This window comes from Anser brachyrhynchus (genome assembly GCF_964034855.1).
Source record: "Anser brachyrhynchus genome assembly, chromosome: 1".
NCBI classification, from domain to species: Eukaryota; Metazoa; Chordata; class Aves; order Anseriformes; family Anatidae; genus Anser; species Anser brachyrhynchus.
Genome location: NC_137694.1, coordinates 13,132,261 through 13,152,421, shown reverse-complemented (window position 1 = coordinate 13,152,421; position 20,161 = coordinate 13,132,261). Strand labels below are relative to the sequence as shown.

The following is a 20,161-nucleotide window of genomic DNA, read 5'->3' as shown; positions in this document are numbered from 1 at the left end:
CGCTGCATGGATGCACTATATCGGTTCTTTGGAGCTGACCTACCAGAAAATTTCTAAGTCACTGTCTTAGTGTCAATATGTAAAACCCAAAGTAGTCTTCGGCTTAACTTGCTACGCAGCTTTCAGAGGGTAAACAAACTGAACAACAAAAAAGCTGTGTACATTTGCCTTCTCCCTCAGTTATCTGTCAAGTATACTCTAAAGGAATAAAGAAGTCTCACACATACAAAAAATAAATATTTATAATGTATTGTGAAGAAATTCTTAGTAATCAATTATGATTACACTGTATGATAATTACATGTGGAGAACATAGTAATATGACAACATTTGTATTTATTCATTACCTGCTTTACTTGTAAAAACCTGAAGATTCAAAGATTTGGATGTAACATCTTGGTCTTGGCAGTCGTCATATCCAAAATTCACTAGTCTATAAGCAAATAAAGTTCATTAAATAAATCAGTTCTTCATCCACTGTGACTCATCACAACACAAAGACCATAACAGTCACAACGTAATACAAACATACCAAATGAATTATAATGAAATGTTCTCTAATGCAAGTGAAATCAGGCTTTAAGCAATCAGCTCAATTCTGTTAGATATAAGAATCGCAAGGCTGCACTGTTACCAGAAACCAACAATTTTTATTACAACTGCCTGATTTCATATGCACTTATTGCAGCATAACCCAACCACTCCAACTTTGAAGCGCAAGTGAGTTCTGAACAAGCATCGGAAATCCAGTCACTCATTGTGCCTGTGAACTCTGTGGCTGTGCCTTCTGAACCATTCTTGTGTCTGTAAAGCTACATTTAAGTCTGCAAGCAGGCGCACTGATTCCAGTGGAAGTACTTGAAAAGGAAAGGGAAAAAAAATCACACGTGGAATGTGTGATGAAATTATATTCTTTTTCTGTCTCATGTTGGTTGTGCTTTAATGTTTTTTCTTCACAGAATAACAGAACATACCAAGTTGGAAAAGACCCACAAGGATCATGAAGTCCAACACAACACACTGGGGGGAAGGAATGTCATCCAGAGGGACCTGGACAGGCCGCAGAGGTGGGCCTGTGCTACCTCATGAGGTTCAACAAGGCCAAGGGCAAGGTCCTGCACCTGTGTTGGGGCAATCCCAAGCACAAACACAGGCTGGGTGGAGAATGGATTGAGAGCAGCCCTGTGGGGAAGGACCTGGGGGTGTTGGTGGATGAGAAGCTCAACATGACCCAGCAATGCGCACTTGCAGCCCAGAAAGCCAACCGTGTCCTGGGCTGCATCAACAGAAGCGTGGCCAGCAGGGCGAGGGAGGGGATTGTCCCCTTCTGGTATTGAGACCCCACCTGGAGACTGCATTCAGCTCTGGGGCCCCCAGCACAAGCAGGACACGGACCTGTTAGTGGGAGTCCACAGAAGGACCACAAGGATGCTCAAAGGCTGGAGCACCTCTCCTACAGAGACAGGCTGAGGGAGCTGGGGTTGTTCAGCCTGGAGAAAAGGCTCGAGGGAGATCTTCGAGCAGCCTTCCAGTACCTAAAGGGAGCCTACAGGAAAGCTGTAGGCTTTTCCCCTTTACAGGGGAGGGACTCTTTGTGAGGGGGTGTAGGGATAGGACAAGGGGGAATGGCTTTAAACTAAAAAAGAGTAGATTTAAATTAGACATTTAGAAGAAGTTCTTTACTGTGAGGGTGGTGAGGCCCTAGCACAGGCTGCCCAGAGAAGCTGTGGCTGCCCCATCCCTGGAGGTGTTCAAGGCCAGGCTGGACGGGGCTTTGGGCAGCCTGGGCTGGTGGGAGGTGTCCCTGCCCATGGCAGGGGGTTGGAACTGGGTGATCTTTAAGGTCCCTTCCAACCCAAACCACTCTGTGATTCTACAAACTCCTGTCTCTACATAGGCCTACTCAAAAATCACGTCTGAGAGTGTTACCCAAAGGCTTCTTGAACTCCAGCAGGCTTTGTGCTGTGAGCACTTCCCTGGGGAGCCTGTCCCAGTGCCTGAGCACCCTCTGGGTGAAGCACCTTTTCCTAACATCCATCCTGAACCACCTGTGGCGCAGCTTCATTATTCACATCTTCATATCTTCAAAATCTACAAGTCCTAGTTTTCCCATGCAGAACATACAACAGATAATTCTAGTCAGTCTAGTTTGGATTGGTTTGTTTGGTTTTTGGGGTTGGGGGTTTTTGGTTGGTTGGTTTGGCTACCCCCTGCCCTTCCCAGAAGGATTATTCTCCTGTAGTGAGATTCACCCGAGGTTTCCGTAAGAATTTTGGAAAAAAAAAAATATTGAAGCTCTTAGAAGAGTTGGATTTTTTTCAGTACTAACAGCAAGAGTATATATTGCCCATTTAGGGCAACCTGCACGTGCAGTAGCACTGTACTGAGCATTCTGCATAGCGCTGAGACATTCTGAGCACCCCATTCTGGGTAGGATGCTACTCAGCTACCTTCAGTTATTGATATCTGAACTGATATTGATATCTGAACAGTTACTGATATCTGACAGGCCCTTTTGGAACGCAAATTCAACTAACTGTAGATAGACGAGGATGGGATGAATTACGAAATCCTGCTCTTCCTCAATTAAGAGGGAACCTAAGGGAGCCTTAAGGAGACAAGCTCAGATGCAGTCACTGTAGGCACAGCCAGAATCATATCAGTCGCACCCTTTGAAACTGCGGGCTGCCTGGAAATAGCACGCTGGAGAACAAAAAGAGCACAGGCAGTGCCTCGTGGACAATAAAAAGGAGCTACTGGTCTGGTTAACTGCCCAGTAAAACATGCAACAGCAATTAAAAATTGAGAGCTTCCCTTGACAGGAATTTCCACATCACTACTACAGCATGTTCAAGACCGAAGCAAATCTCTTTAAATAGGTACCAAATACTCAGAGAAATTATGTTTTAACATATGGCTAGCTCTTCAGACAAATCATTTTCAAAAGTAGCACCAAAAAAGCAGTCAAGGATTAAATTGCATTTTACCATTGACCTTGATGAAAATGAGAAGAGCTGGAGGTTTGGACACAAAAATGTGTGTCATTCAAATTATTCTTATGTTCCAGTCCCACACAGGTAACTCCAAAGATACTATGGTTCTAAACCAAATTTTAATATATAGACTAAGATTTTATAAAGAGAAGTAAAAGGAAAACAAACAAATCCTTACTTTACTCGTGTGTCATTTACAGAAATATCCAGGTGTGATTCCAGCTGTTAATCAAAAACCAAAACCAAACCTGTTATTTAGTGAGATCAGTATGATTACTGAACTATGTTTAACATTTCAGCCCAGTAGAATGTGCCACACACATTGCAATAGATTCAACGTTATAACAAAGACAAAAAAAAGTTTATAGATCCCCTACAATCCTTACTGTCTCAGAAAAATCATAAAAGACTCATATATATATAGAAATTGTGAGATAGTTAACCTCCTATTATGCTCAGTTTTTCTAGTTTTTATGTTCTGTCTTTTGACAGCAACAGATTTTTCTGTCTCACTTAAAACTGCCTCAGTAGTCCACAGTTTTTGTCTAGTGTATTTGATAATCCCGCTTTTCAATACCCAAGTATAAGATCAGTGTAATATCATGAATAGCACATACTTCTAGGTCAGTATCTGTGCAATTCCACTGAAATTACCTTACTATGGTGCAATCTGAATATGCATGAATAAATTCTTGAAAAGAACACAAAACGAGAACAAAAAACAAAACACATAAAAAAAAGGAAAAAACGAAACTAGTTTCCCTCTGCAAAATGTCTGTTTTTGACGATTGAACAGACACTGAAACTGATCTCATTATCAGTGCCTGGAAGATAAAATTACATCCAACTCAAAACTATCATATAATAAAATACTAATTACTTACTATTGAGTTAAAATTTTCATCAGGATAAAACTGGACACATTTTAAAGTACACCTTGATTCCTAGAATGAAGAGGATATGTTCTTTAACTAATTAAAAATATGCACATCACATAGACTGAAAAGTGGATTCCCCGGTGTTCTACACACTTAACACGCTTTGCTAACAAATATGCAGAAGTTAGGGGGACAAAAGAAGACATTAAAAACCACATATAACCCCCCACAATGGCACTCTGACATACTTCCTTCCTGTCTCAGATCATTATCTACCAATCGTCTATAATTGCGTGGGCCCTCACTTCAAGCACAGCACTGCATGTCTCTCTCTCACACACACACACACACACATTCTAGAACGTTAAACAAAAACTTTTTCGCAGCTACCTGCACGGCAAAAGGAACCATATCTTATTTTGGTCAGTTCAAAAAGGATATCTGAGAAACAAAAACAGGAATATATTTCTCCATCGTGGTTCACTTCCTGTTATTTCCTAACACATCTTTTTTAGTGGCTAAGAAAAGCCGAGAAAAGTAGACTTTCATTTATGCAGAATACATCAAATGCAAGTAGTCCCTCAGACGAAACACACAAACAAGCAAAGAAAAAAAACTTGAAGAATTTGAGCATTTCTAGCCAAGACTGTAACCTCATTCAGTAAGCCTGTGTACAACGTACCTTCTAGATGTGAATTCTGTAAAACAGAGGCAATACACTCCCCACAGCTTTTAGTAGATTCAGATCCTTTTGAACAAAAGACCTTTTTAAAGCCAAGAAAGCTAACAAACCCATCCATTTTTAGAGGAAGCACTGAGACTATCAGTCTTCCTGCAATTACTATGCACAAATGGCTGTTCAAGCAAGCCTGGCTTTTGATTTGGGTTATTTGAGACAATAACAAGACAGACTATAATGAAAACCAAACTCACACTATAATTACATCACACACTCAGAAAACTTCACTGTCATGAGACAGACAGGAACAAAACCACTAGGATAACGTTGATTTCACCTTTGGAACAACGTAGAAGAGTCTCTGTTCTGTCATATCCCATTGTGCCCAAATGAGATCATCTGCAACTCTGGCTCTTGGAAGCTGACCTGAGTTCTGAATCACCTAAAGGGAAAGAAGGAGCATTAGAGGTCATCAAGTAAGGTTTTGTAATGATTACACACAGAGTGTGCTTTAAAGAGAAGAGCAGTGACAGAAGAGGCTCAAATACTATGGTGCTTGAAGGGAATACGCTGCATGTCAGCAGTACAAGGTCCACCTCTGCTGTGTGCAAGATGCTCAGGTTCAAGGTCGGAAAGTTTCCAGGGTACTTCAACTACTAAGTATTTCCAGAGCCTACATTTTCTCCATAAAATGAAACATCGGGGTTTGTGACACATTTTGTTACTATATTAGATGTATGCTTACTAAGTGCTTTAAGTGGAACATGCACACTCAGTTTGCTGAAAATAAATTGATGTTTAAAACGCAAAAAAAAAAATTAGAGGGGAAAAAAAGATTGAAACATTCACAGTACTCAGAGTCTAAGTTTCATGTCTTTTTTTTTTTAATGAATCTTTTCCTGGGACACTTGGACTCCCAGAAGGCAAAGTCAGGAAGGTGACTCTACAAGTACACTGAATGGTTTAAAAATAAATATACACTGTTTTCTTCCAAATTCTAACATTCAAACACATTCAGAAACAACAACAAAAAAGTAACTTTCCTCATAAATTGATAAATTTTTTTAATCAGCTTTGTGGTTAGCAATGTAAGTTGCCAAGTTACAAATACAACTAGCTAAAATTAAAGGATAGATGCTTAAATTTTCAATTAAAGCAAAAACACCTCAAAACTCAAGAATTTTTTGAGACTTACCACTTTGTGTTCTTCTTCCACAACAACACAAATATCAAATTGTTCAATATCTTTAAAACAATAAAAAACATTTCAGTAAAAACATACATTTTTAACGTGCTTTTACATAGTCAAACAATTTCACTTCTTAGAACATTATGGGAACCCCTTAGACCCAAGAAAGCTCAACTCAGTGCAAGAGGAGGTATTTGATGTATGAGTACACGTGCCTACGCAGAGACCTGGACTCTTCCTCTCCTGAGAGAGGGTGGCATCAGCTGTACCACCCAGGGCAAACAGTCCTCTGCCCACATCGTTGCAGCACTGTCAGAAGAGTGCTACATGAAACATGCCAGACCAAGCCAAGGAGAATGCTTGCAGAGAAAGAGCATGCACGGCTGCATGCTGCCCTAGCCACGTTTCACTTCCTAGCAGGAATACTGCCTCGCAAGCCTTCCCAAGCAAAGCTGCTAATAGTTATCGGTAGTCTACCTATATCAAAGGTGCAAAATTAATCCAACAGATGTTATAAATGGGACTGATATAGATCAAAGCCCTATGTGAACAGATTATGAGATTAACTCTGCCTACTTTACTCCAGCTACCTAAACAGTTGGCATCTAGCTTAGCAGAAAAGACAGGCCTCTCCAAAAAGATGAGAAAATCCATGTCAGTCTTTGATAAGAGTAAAGGCAAGACTGCCATTTGCAAGTGTCCCCCTCTACCCATTCTCAGTCATTAGGCTGAAACTCCCACTACATTAGGCGCAACGTGCAACGTTCAGCTGAATCCAAGGAACCTTTGCCCTGTTCTTATCCCCCTTGCGATGCTATTAAGTCCGAACCCATCTGTCATAATCAACGGGGCTGCTCTAAATTTCTACAGGCAATTATAAAAGTATAATGTAGCTTTTTTAAAATTTAAGATGACTGATGAATGCATGAACCAAGAAAAAAACGTAGTCAGAGCTGTCCGTTCTTCTAACACTGAAAAAAATCTCATTAAAGCATATAGCTTTTGAAAGATATTCAGGATACCTAGGATAGTTCAAACTTCCTTTTCATTGTTTTTTCCCCAATAAAAGCCTATCAAAAAACAATCCATGACGGTCATCTTAAAGGAGAAGAATGACAATGTACTTTTGAAATATTAACTCACATTTATCTTCTGAAACTAGCAAGAGGCGACTTTCTGTAGAAGTATTTCTGCCTTCAACTGGATAAAGAAACTATACAGAAAGTTTCACAAAAGTAAGTAAATAACTAAAGTTGTTTACAGCACTTATCTAAAGTATTTATTTAGCCGAATAGTTACATATATTTAAATAAAGCCAAGCACATGCATGACATTCAATTAATAAGAACAGCTATTATTACAGACTGAGTCATCAATCACTATCACAAGCTTAGGGAGACAAGAGAGGGGAAAAAAGTAGTCTTCACATTAAGGAAATACTCTAACATTTCATAAGGTTTCTTTTTTTTTTTTAATGTAATGAAAACAGTGGTATACTATCTCTACAACAGTTGCAAGAAACATGAGACTTTTCTGCACTCAATCACTTTTTCACTTTAGCACAGTGGATTAAAAAAGTTTGCATTCAGATTACTTGAATGACTTACCTGTACTCGAACGCAGCTATCCACAGCCTTCAGGACTCTCACGTTATTAACGGGATGAATTTCAATTAGCAAGGTTAAATATTTGGATACTGCAAAAAGAACATGTTTTAGGTAAGCCTTTTTTATATATACAGTTTTATCACTAAGAGAAAAAAAAAGAAACAAGAAAGAATAAAATATTTCTAACAGTATTAAAACAATCCAGTTGTAGTACCTGACTGTAACAGCTGACTCACTCTTTCTTCCTCTGTGTATTGACGGAAGCTGACCGCTAATCCAGAAAAAGAACACAGCAAGCATGCTATTAATCTTACTGAACACTCTTGGCTAGCAAACATCACAAACATTTTACAAAAATACGCATTTTAAGAAACAACAGAAGCTCCTCCAGATGTAGGAGGCATATATAAATGCAGGTGAGGGAAGTGAGCAAGGGGTGTGTTGGAGATTTTTCTTTTAATGTAACAGTAATGATAGTATTGTTACCTACATTTTTTGGTGATGGATCCACTCAAATGCATACACTGCTGTGAGCAACATACAGTTCAAAACAGACCCAAATGTAATTATAGACCCAAATGTATCATACAACTAACCTAAATCATTTTTAATGATGACAAAAAGATGAATCAGGAAACATATTTACCCAGTAATGTCCTTTCACTGTTGACTGAACAACTGATAATGCGTAGATCTCTCTCAAACATATAGAGATGCTATAGAGAAATACATTAGCAATAATAAATTATTATTTTTAACTACATAAAGAAAACCATTTAATTACTCCTCCTTAGGAAAACACCACTGAGCAGTTCACCTTTTTATTTCTAGATCAAATCCTTCTTAAGTCAGAAGAACTTCAAGCCTCAATTGTATCACTTCTCCTTTCTCTCATTTGTTTGTTTCTTAGTGGTTCTTTTGAGCTGTAGTTGCCACGAGAGCTGTACAGCAAACCTTTGCATCATTTTTAAATTTTACCCATTTCATACTGTTTTGGGACACCTGCAAAGACTCGTTGTCACGGCTCAAACCACTGAACTGTGGTGCATTCAGTTTTAGCTATTTTTCTCACAAGTGGCAGCACCAGACAGACCGAGGAGGCACACTTGGCAATACAGAACAAAAAATCATTTACTTTTAAGGGCACATGCTCCGTTTCAGAGGGAATCTTGAATTGGTTGTTTAGAAATCAAGACTCCAGACATGACACTCTACTACTCCCAAGTCATTTACATGTTCTGTAATCTTAATACTGCTGAGCATGATGTGAGTACCTTCTATTTCTCTCCTCTGTTTCAAACAAACATTTAAATGCTTATGGAGATGACATACTGTGTTGCAAGGCATCAAAATCTAAAGTGCTATAGCATTATCCTCACCAGGTAGAAGCACCGTGTTGTTCTCACCTCATTTTCCTTAGTTTGAAGGTCGTACAGTCCGATATGGGTATCTCTCTGATTTCCCTATAGATGATAACAAATGAACACTGAATGTGCATACAAATTTAAACACTTTTTTTTGTTTGTTCGTTTGTTTTCCTACCCTTCTCTCCTCTTTTCCCCCCTTTCCTTGGCACACACCCTCATACACTTCCCTGTCCTGTAATACAGGCAGTTAATTATCTAATTCCAAGAAGGAGAGGCAAGAATGAGAACAATGTGGTGTTTTTTTTTTCCTCCCCTTTCAGAATTAACACATGACAAAGCTGAAACACAGCCAATCCGCTGCCCACTAGCTGTGCCGTATGCCACTTGCCTCTCTCACTTCGGTTCTAAACTGGTTTTGGTTACACAGCAAGGAAGAGATCTCACTGCAGGAATGAAAGGAGACACCACGCTGGCCCCAGGAAGATTTAAGGCTGGTATTCCAAATCTCACAGACTTGGGTCATCACACCAAAACACATCACAAAACATCAAACATCACCAAACACAGCTTCCAGGGATCTGGCTGGAAGCTGGAAAAAGGATTTCAGCTCTACCTTACGAAACAATTATTTAAAGGCTAAATAGGTTTCACAAGCTCAAATGACACCATGCTTATTGATAACAACATGCAGTATTTGGGACATCCCTAAGACTATACAGATCAAAACTTACTTTCTGGTACCCTTTAATATGCTCTAAATTTGCAAACTCTGCTTCAATTTAAAAAAATAATAATTTTGCCTTGCAGCATATATTGTTTTTCAAATCAAGCTGAAATCCATTAACGCAAGATACTCTAGGTATATGCACTAAATTGCTAAACTGTTGGAATTAAGTCCAGCCACATAGTTTGTACTCAAACAATGAACATCATTGTTTTTAATTACAGCTTGAGGGGTGGGGGGAAAGGGTAGAAATCTATGGTTATTTACAGAGTTATGGCATCCTGCTTTGTGAAATTAAAGCAAAAGCCTGAGTATTCTCTTCCTCAAGGGTCTATTTCTAAGTATTTCATTACTGTTGTGGCAGTGACAAAATTCTTTTGACTTCTAGTTTAAACAAGGGAAACAAAATGCCTTTATGTTAAGGCACGGGCTTCAGGCCTACTAGCTTAAGGTTAAAAAAGGGATTTCACAAATAGCCGTTCTTTCCAAATGTGTCAAACTCCAACATCCTCTGTACTTACTACTGAAAAATATATTTTACAAGACTGGTAGCAGGGCTATATCCGCGTCCAGTCCAGTGCAGCAGCTAATACACTTGCTTTCAGGTTTCCTGCAAAGATTCTTGTTCTAGATTTGCGAAGTAGAAGCACTGGCACTAGCACTCATCTCTGTTACAAACATCTTCCGTTATGCCAACTTTCAATGTCACGAAAGACAGACGTTTTCAAATCTACAGTACTATGCAATACTCTGAAACACGCTTGAAAATAAAGCTCATTCTCTACCCTCCTGATTTCAGGGGAAAGGCATTTGGTCTTCTAATTGTGAAGAGACATTTAGAAATACCATTCTACTCTTGAAAAAATAAAAATCAGTCCTAAAATTTCAGTCCTGCATTAAGATATCGCTGTCCCAAGGTGTTTCTGCAGCTGATGCAGACATAACTAATTTACATCTAAGTTGGTACCAACAGTTCCAGCCGACAAGCAGAATTTCTATTGATCATACAACGGTTTGGGTTGCAAGGGACCTTAAAGATGATCTCATGGCATCACCCCCTTGCCATGGGCAGGGACACCTCCCACCAGACCAGGTTGCCCAAGGCCCCATCCAGCCTGGCCCTGAACACCTCCAGGGATGGGGCAGCCACAGCTTCTCCGGGCAGCCTGTTCCACTGTGTCACCATCCTTAGAGTAAAGAATTTCTTCCTTATATCTAATCTAACTATACCCTTTTTGGGTTTAAAGCCATTCCCCCTTTGTCCTATCCCTACAACCCCCGACAATGAGTCCCTCCCCAGCTTTCCTGCAGGCCCCCTTTAGGTACTTCAAGGCCCCTCTAAGGTCTCCCCAGAGCCTTCTCTTCTCCAGGCTGAACGACCCCAACTCCCTCAGCCTGTCTTTGTAGGAGAGGTGCTCCAGCCCTCTGAGCGTCCTCGTGGCCCTCCTCTGGGTTCACTCTAGTAAGTCATTGTTCTTCTTGTCACCACAAGGACAGAAAAGAAAGGGGCAGGAAAGAAATGCGTACCACACACTACGAACAACTTCCACTGGGAGAAGGATCACATATTTAATGCAACACCACCTTAAGACACATTTGTTCTTTGTGAAAACACTCCAGGAAGTATCTTCCAGTTTGCCCATAGCAAGTGTGAAAAAAGAAAAAAAACAACCAATGAACCACACTTACAGTAAAGCAAACCAAGTATGTCAGCAATCTTCCCAATACAGAAAGAACCCAGACGTTGGTTCTTCCTTCTGCAGGCTGACTCATTCAAGAAGAAAAAGATCAGACTACTTTATAATGGTAAGAGAACAGGAAAGTAAGGGGCAGCAGCACCTCCTTCAGGCTAGCATAACAGAGGTGAGAACTACAGCAGAGCTGTGACTTCACTACCTCTAGTTCTCAGCCTCTGTCACCCAGCCATCCCTACCACACAGGCTGCAGAGGCCACTTGATTCCCTGAATCAGGAAAGAGAAACAACAGCGAACATTTTTGGCGTTGGCTTTACCTCCAGGTTCAGGGTTAGGTGTTTGAATCCTCCTTCAAGTCATTGGCCAATTCATTCACTAGAGCCTGGCAAATATTTGTCCACCTTCTCCACCTCACACACCTCCTCCCAAAGCAGAGGCTACAGGCAGCCATTCCTCTAAATTCCCCTGTTTTGACCAGATCTGCACTGACTGTAACGGCATCTTAGACATCTAGTATGCGAGCAGACACCTACATTTAGATGCGTAAACCTTGAGCTAAATCTCACCCCCCTCTGCCAGCTGCAAGAGCTGGAACACCACACGAGGCAGCCGGACTCTGCTGTCAAAAGCCCAAGAAAGAAAGGAGTTACTCCAAGCTCAGTGTGATATTCCATAGGTGCTGGAAAGCAGCGACATCACACATACACAGATCTCCTTTAAGGAGCTAGATGGATTGCCTTTATTAAATCTTTAGAGATTTGAGCAATATTTAAAAAACTGACACTTCGTTGAGCGCTGTTTTTATGACTCCTGTTGCCTTACAGTCTCCCCTCCCCACGCTGGTGCTAAAGGAAACATCCACCCACAGCTGAAGTGCACTATACCTTGCTGAAGGCCTCACCTCTTCCCTTAACCCTAGTGAAGCTGGAGAGTTTTAGCGTTGTTGAGCCAGAGGGGAATGCAAGACAGCCTCATCCTACTGCAATCTGCTGTCTCCAGTCGTACCTCCCAAGAACCAAGACCCTCCAAAATCCAGCTGGGTTTACAGATTTCTCTGAGCTGCACAGAAAAGAACCGCAGCTTGTCCCCTCAACGGGAAGCCTTCCCAAACCACTTGGAAAAGCCTTGGAACTACATGAATTTCAATCTAAAAGCAATATATATGCCATGAGAGCAGACTCCTATATTAAAAATGATAGTGCTACGTACTTCGAAACATCAAATAAACTAAGATTACTTCCTAGTACTTGCAATGAAGTGCTACAGTAAAGTAACTTCTTAAAATAACAAAAAAGAAAAATAGAAGCAGAGTTAGTGTTACATTTATGGCATCTTAACATACTTATTGGTAGGAGTAAATGTTTAACTGCAGCAGCGAATTTAAGAGTCAGACCTCCCTAAGAAACTCTCAGAGTGAAAGAATGTGCTGCTTATGAAGAGTTTATCTGTTAAAGAAATGTTTTTGTCATGCAGGGTGAGGTTCTGGCCCCAAGAAATCAACAGCAAAAACCCTATGACCTGATCGGGTCAGTCAGTACTTTACTCTGTTTCATCACTCTTAACCTTTGTCTGAAGTGGAGATGCATATTTTCCCATCGCCCAAACCTCCAAGTAATCAGTCAAGTTTTCATGTTATAACACCTCCACCTCCACCTCCCCACCCCCCCCCCCAAAAAAAAATAAGATGCAGAGACTCAAGTAAATGTAGGCACACATATAGTGATATTCTCAGGAATATTTTCATTAAGCTCCAAGAGAGATTTACCTTCCAGGTATAAATAATTTTTCCATTTCTTTCAACATTTACAACGTAGAGTGCTGATGAATTCTCAGAAGTATCTGAAATAAGTATCAAAAGGCACAAGATTTTCACTTGAGTTAGTTTATCATACATATGCACAATTTAAGCAAAGGTATTAAGTACGTTTTTACATATAAATACTTATTTGTACATGCCAAAATTACCACCTTCTGTAAAGACAGACAGAATATTTCTTAGACTATGATTTAAATCTCATGAACTTCAAAACAAAATAGGTAAGGTTTCAAAGCACACAGAAAATAATTACATTTCTAAATTCCTACCTCCTCATTACAATTGTGATTCTAAATTGCCACAATCTTTTCTGATGAAAATAGAATGTGATTACTCAGTGGTTTACACTCCCAGAAAACAAAAAATGCATTTATCCCTTACACACATGATTCAAACGGTTAAGTTGTGCTCCAACCCTCAGAACACTACAGGGAGACAGAACTAAGCATGAGAAAAAGCGTCACTTGTCCCAGCCGCCCCCTCAGCCTCCCAAAGGAATACCTGGAAATAAACCACATCTTCAGAGATTAGTTCTACAGCAACAAGACCCACAAGATCAAACAAAACATATATGCAATATATTTACAGCTACAAGGGAATTAAGCAACGCAGGACAAGAAAACATTGGGGAGGAGGAGGAGGAAAATACACTCCACATGCCAGAAACGCATCTTTTCCTGATTCTGCGTTCTCTTTTCTAATCACTGCAGGCACTAAACATTTATTGATCCCAGATTGAACGTTCATTAGAAGAATGAATTTTGCTCTTAATAAGCTTGAGAGCTGCAGGATTGCCCCCAGTTTTAAGATACAGGTAGCTCGGTAAGCATGAACAAGAACTCTCCACAACTCCTGGCAAGCTTTTAGGCAAGTTCAACGCTGCTTACTTCAGTTATCACTGTGCCTGGACAGGAGTAAGCAGCATGAAACTTAGTTTCACGAATCTGATACTACAAATTAGCTTGTACAGCTTGTGGTGACAAGAAAAAAAGTGTTTAGAAATATCAGAGGCAAATAATTTTGTTGTGGGAGGGCAAAAAAAAAATCCTTACGTGCATAAAACACACCACTTTCTCCTGGTTTCAGATCACTCAAAGTACACAACAATACCACTATGCTAAGGTTAGCCAGTGACAACTGAGAAAGTCTCAGCTAACCATACATTCCACTCTTCTTTTAGCAGAAACTTCCCAGAATTTAGCAACCACCACAAACTTTTCAAGATTACAACATCCTCTACGCAAATCACACCTCTCTCACAGAATACTTTCTCAGAAAAAGATTTAGCTAGAGAAGAAGGTCCATGAGAAACCTCCGTCCCAATGAATTTCTTGATTTTCCAACATAGAGATCTTAAAGATGTTGAAAAAGATGTGTTTGGGAAACAAATATAATGTCACTGTACATTGTCGGTGGGAATACGTAGCCAAAGAAGAAGTGGCAACCATCCCTGCCCTTGGGAAATCCTGCAGTAAAACTTTGCATGTAGAATTAACACTTCTTCCTCATCTCCACAGCTTAGACTAGCAGATGAAGGGCTGAAAAAAAAAAAAAAGAAAAAGAAAAACCAACCCAACCTGCCTGCCCAGCAAACAACTCTTATCAACATACTCAGGAGAATGCAGTTTGATTTCCTGAAGGCCATTATACGCAGCTCATACAAAAATAAATGGAAGAGAGAACAAGGCTGGTTCTCTTCACTTACCACTTCCCTCCCTTGATCATAGCTACTGCCAGCTCCCATGCCATTAGAAATTCTCACACACTACCGAGGGCTTTCAAATAAAGGGCAGTAAATAAAATAATATATATGTACAGCATCTGAAGTTACTGACACAAAAGCATCTGGGCTCCTAAAAATGACTTGCTTTCTGTGAATAGGTATTTCTTTGATGCTTAAATTAATCTTTACAAATTCCCACCTCTCACCTGCACGTTCCTAAAAAGCGAGCATCACACTAGGGGAGGGAAAAAGTCTGTATACAGAGAAGTTAAAACGCAATACAGAGAAGTTAGCACTGGATCAGATACGCCTTCCAATCGAAATTCTGATTCTGCATTATCAGGCTCATTTACTGAACAAAAAGCTTGCATTACATTTTAGAAAGCTTGAAATGATTGTCCCTTCCCCAAACACAAGTCAGCACCCTTCTGGTATCTTTATGACATGGATGCATAGGTGAACTGATTATGTTACAAGATCTTCAGAATTTTACCTCAAAACCCTTCAGGGGATAGCACACTGACTGTTCTTCAGTAAACTGTCTTGTATACGTGAAATAACTTTTAACAGATTTCATCAGAGACAGCCTGGGAATTAACTTTGTTTTTATAAAACCAAAAAAAAAAAATGATAGTTTCTGATTTACAAAAAAGAAGCTCCAAAGAAGTATTTGATAACAGCCCCGTAACACGTGAAGCAGGTTAGTTAATTAAAAGCAACCAAAGGACTTGAGGTTTTGAGTTCTCGCCATGGCGCATCAACCACCATCTATTTCTATTGAAGTAATTGTTGTTATGGGGTTTAAATTCTCTCTTTTTCCATCAGTTTTTTAAAAACAGCGCTGAACTGACTTCCCTGCAGATGAATGAGAACAAACACAAGTGAAAAACCACAGGGCCAAGAATACAGTGGGGTCATTCTTGTTTTTTTTTCCAACCACCACTACACCAAGCGCTCGCTAATTTCACTACTGCTCTATGGCGTGACACCCAACGCTACCTAATTTTAATCAGCACTCCTTCACGAAGCAGACGAAAGTGTTGCTTTTTATTATTTATTTTTGGCTGGGGGGTTTAGAGACTCCTGTGGGGCTGTGGAGACTCCTCAGAAAGGGTAGTAGGGTGGGAGAGGCGGTCGTACTAAAAAATCTTTTTTTGAGAAAAAGAAAAAGCGTGAGGAAGAACGAATCAGATGTGAGGTGCAGAAGAGCTCTGGGGATGTGAAAAGCGCCCTGAAGCCCCCAAATTTGTCGCCCCCCCAGCTGCACGTACCCGCGGGCGGAGCCCCCCACAGCGAGGCTGGGCTCGCCCTGCCCTGCCCCGGCCGGGGGCAGCCCAACGCCGCCGCCATTACCCGCGCCGGGGAGGGAAGGGGGGAAGGAAGGAGGGAGGGAAAGAGGAAAGGCCGGGGCTCTCCTCGGCGCCCCCCGCCGCGGCGTTACCTAGAGCCGCAGCCCAACCCCGCTCGGCCAGCCAGGGCCCCACATCCCTCTGCAGGTCGAACTCGGCCGCCAGGTGAAGGAACATGGCGGCGGCGGCGCCTCCTCAAGCCGCCATCGGGCGGCCCCGTTCCCCCCCCCTTGCTCCGGCCGTGCCGCTGCCCGCTTCGCCCAGGCGGCTTCTTGTTGGGGCGGCCGCCGCCATGGGCCTGCCCCTCGGGGCAGCTCGGAGCGCATTGGGCCCGGCTGGTGTCGCTCAGCCGCCGGCCCGCCTCGCTCCGGCCCCCTCCGTGCTGCGGGGCACGGCGGGGAGAGGAGCTGCGGAGCCTGCTGCGCCCCGGCTGCCGTGTGGGTGTGGGTTCAGGTGGACCCGCAGGCTGTCGTTTGTCTGTCGGAGCTGTGGAGCTGGAGGAAGTGCTCCTCCCGACGCGTATCTCTGCTGTTTGTAAGCTTGGCTGACTCACAGCGCCTTGAGGAATTGCCTGTGTAGTCAAAGTGTCAGAGCGAAGGCAGCTGGTGGCCGCTGGTTAAAAGGCCTTGGTCATCGGTTGCCAGTCTCACATTCAGCTTAGACGTGTTAGACGTCTTCCATTAACAGTCCCTGTTTTCCCAGGTTGCACATTGCAGTTGTTCGTCAGTCAGGCTGAGTCTCTACAAACGGCATTTGCAGCCCAGCTCGGACCTCAGGATGTCCTCTCAGCCCAGGCCTGGCCTGATCCGGCTGTTCATCCACCTTGAAATCGTGAAATAGCAAAGGAGGTAAAGCTTACCATGAACTTAAGGACTTTTTTTTTTTAAGCGTTTGAAAATACTTGCAGTGCTGATAAGATGCTGCTTCGTGGCTATCTATAGCACGCCTGTAATTACCATTTCCCTTCTGATGCCGTCTGATGTCAGCAGCTAAAAGTGGCAGAAAAGTGGATGGGCTGTAATAGCGCACACCAAACCACCGTACTGCAAGTACAGAACAGCTTGAACCAGTTCTAAGAGGTAATCCAGTACCAAGTTTTTTCCTTCCTTGCTAAGCTTTGGCGCTATATATAAAGGCCAGATCAGAATCTGGTACAACTGCAAAGTCCAGCTGAGAGGCAAGTTGACAATCAGCTGCAAAGCAAAAGTGCTTTCTCTCAAATTCTCTTGGCTACTTTTACAAGTTTATCATAACTTTCATAATCATCATTTTTCTTAGAGCTCATTGGATCAAGTGATTGTGCAAGAATCTGGAATATTTATTTCAGAGACAGAGGCAGAAAACAGAGATAAGATCCCAAATGGATGTGTTTTCTAAGAGATGAGGTAGGGGTAATTCATGATTATGAGTATTTGGAGTTGACTCAAAAAGATTTGGAGTTGATTCAAAAAGAGAAGCAAGCAAAGGAGGGAAGCCAAGCCAAAGAAATGACTGATTCTCTAACTATGTGCAAAAAGGGAAATTTTCACATGGAGAAAATCTCCTGTGCCCAGAGCTACAGAGTTCAGTTAAGGCTAGGATGAGGCCAACTGGCAGAATTTTACATTGTCCTACCATAAAGCAAAAAATGTGGAGGTGTGTACCTATAACAGTAGGCTCTCCAAATGCAAAGCAAAAAGAAAGAAAATCAAATATAGCTGCCCGGTCTGATGGTCCTTCTTTGAAAGAAGGAAAAAAAAACTGTCACGGTTCTCTTGTTTCAAAATCAACTGTGTCACTTAGTACAGTTTTTGAAAGACAGCCCACATAGTTGATGGATGAATTATTCTCTAATGTTTACAGACAGAATCATATGATGATGCTGTTCTTCTAAGAAGAATATCTTGTGCAATATGTGAAAGGCCTTTCAGTAGGAGTTAACCAGAGTAACTGCCGGCTCTGCCATGGAACTTAAGCTGGTCAACGCAGTTAAAGGAAAATGAAAATGTTCTCATATGATGTAAGCTGGTGAGTAGCTATACAGACGAGTGGGTGTGGCGGAGATCTGTTCAGTCTTGGCCTGTGCATAGCATCTCTGATATTCGTCCCTGAAACCAAGGCAAGAGAAGCTCTCTCAGAAGTTTCCCTGTCTTTTCAGTGAGAAGGAGGAGGAAGTGGTAGCTTGACGGACGAAAAGATTTGAGAAACAGGAAGGGATGAGGTGATACATGACTGTCAGGGTTCAGAAACACAGGAACATAAGAAAAGCAACCAAGTAGAGCTGGGGAAGACATTACCAACAGGAGCTGAAGGAATTGATAGGAGCACAGAGCCAGAACAGAAGGGACAGGAAATCTGGAAAGACAAGGCAGAGGTTTATAACCTGTGTAGAAATGAAGTCAGATAGTCTTCACAGAACTGAGGTTGGGATTCCTGAGCTCTTCTGTTGTCCAGCAAATTATTTAAAATCCACTGTTCTCCAGTGGCTTATCCGTATAAAAAGATATTACCTCTGCCAGTTGTTTTGGTTCCAGTGGTAGAGGTATGTGACTCTTAAATATCCAGCACTGCTGATGACTCTTGGAAAGTGCTTGGGAATTTCATTTTGATTCCATTAAGTAATTAGCTGTGCTTTTTGTTCTTCCTCAAAAAAAAAAAATACAGAAACTTATATTAAAAAAAATGATAATAAAACCATTTTTGGTTCAGATAACAGTCTCATTTGTTATATCTTCTTTCAGTTCTAAAACCTGATCCACCCTATGAACAAAATAAAAGTGAAATATTAAGGAACAAGAATTGCATACTACAAGATGAATGATATTTCAAAGACAGCTATCTAGTATGAACAGCGTATTTGGCAATTTCTTATTTCTGAGAGCTTAACTTTGTCATTGTAATTTACAGTCATGACGTACATTAGGAATACCTATATCTGCATTTAGTTCCTGAAAATATATTTAATAAATAACAATTTTTTTGCCTGCCTGTGTGTTTGTCTAATACAGATAATACTAGAAACATTTCCAATCAAATAAATGAGCTTTACAGTAAATGCAGAAAGTGATGCAATTTCTGAATTAACTCTTACAGTCAGATTTTTTTAAACTATCATAAGAAAGATTATAAAATGTTGACAACTGGTTTCAGCATTAACCTTAAAGTGAAACTCAGAGTGCCTATTTTATTAACATGTACAAGTTACCCCATCTTTCAAGAAACAACAGACAATAGCAGATTTGGGGTTTCACAGTCTGACACTTAAGGTGCGGCAGAGCAAACAAACTGTCCTGCATGAGAATTTGCAATGACACAAAGGAAACTTAATCTGCTCCTGCTCTTTCTCCTCAAGATATTCACTAAGTGTTTGCTACAGCAGCTGTCACCTGAATAGTGCCAAATACTTCTAACTGGGATGGTGTTTCTTCTTTCTCTTCCTGTGTTCCTATTGTTATCTGCTGTTTTTATTTTCTCACTTCCACCTTTAATGTTCAATGCAAATACCCATTTCCTTCACAACTGCAAAAAAATAGTTCACAGATTTAGATCTCATTCTATAAAACTCATGATTCCCTGAACTGACAGTCTGGCTCTACATGTTATAGGCCATGTCTGCAGAACCAAATATCCAGGCTGAATTCCTAGAAGCACAACACATTCCTCAGAAACCACAGAACTGACTCATTCGGCATACTTCAAGTAATAGTGCAGTTTAAAATACCACCTCAATTTACAAACAGTAAATTAAAAGCTTGATGAAAAAGTCTTAAACATCTAAAAAAAAAAAAAAAATACAAAACAAAAAAAAACCTTACATTTACTTCAGCAGGTTTTGAATTAAGACAGAGGTCCTGATGTAGTCTTGAAAAAAAAAAAAGAAAAAAAAGAAAAAACAGCATACTCATCTGTGCCAAGTGAAATTAGTGTTATAAGCCATTTCTGATTTTTGCTTCCTTTTTGCTTACATCATGAAATCAAATCATGAATTTCACTTTCTATTTATATTTTGTTTCCCTTTCTGATGATCATAGTTTAGGTTTGAGACTAAAGCTGCGTGTAGGCACAGGAGCCAACCCTGATGCAGCAACTTGCAGTATAGGGATGTGAAAATAAAGCTCTTAGAAAAAATTGACTGATTAGATTTTTCTACCTTTTTATTTTA

General features: G+C 40.9%; 1 protein-coding gene and 1 long non-coding RNA gene across 2 annotated transcripts in view; one reads left to right on the top strand and one right to left on the bottom strand.

The window, feature by feature from the left end:
• Positions 1-16,339, bottom strand: part of GSAP (gamma-secretase activating protein) — a 48,233-nt gene extending 31,894 nt beyond the window's left edge. The window contains exons 1-12 of the mRNA XM_080575324.1: positions 16,113-16,339; positions 12,898-12,971; positions 8,753-8,809; positions 7,993-8,062; positions 7,561-7,617; positions 7,347-7,435; positions 6,883-6,952; positions 5,746-5,795; positions 4,888-4,992; positions 3,878-3,937; positions 3,172-3,215; positions 348-433 (exon numbers count right to left, since the gene is read on the bottom strand). Coding sequence (XP_080431450.1) covers positions 348-433; positions 3,172-3,215; positions 3,878-3,937; positions 4,888-4,992; positions 5,746-5,795; positions 6,883-6,952; positions 7,347-7,435; positions 7,561-7,617; positions 7,993-8,062; positions 8,753-8,809; positions 12,898-12,971; positions 16,113-16,197 — 847 coding nt within the window. The 5' untranslated portion in view covers positions 16,198-16,339. The remainder of the gene's footprint in view (positions 1-347; positions 434-3,171; positions 3,216-3,877; positions 3,938-4,887; positions 4,993-5,745; positions 5,796-6,882; positions 6,953-7,346; positions 7,436-7,560; positions 7,618-7,992; positions 8,063-8,752; positions 8,810-12,897; positions 12,972-16,112) is intronic.
• A 680-nt stretch (positions 16,340-17,019) lies between these two features.
• Positions 17,020-19,591, top strand: LOC308187097. Its single transcript, XR_013944462.1, has 3 exons — positions 17,020-17,405; positions 17,863-18,027; positions 18,741-19,591. It is a non-coding gene; the product is annotated as an uncharacterized lncRNA (long non-coding RNA).
• The last annotated feature ends 570 nt before the right edge of the window (positions 19,592-20,161 follow it).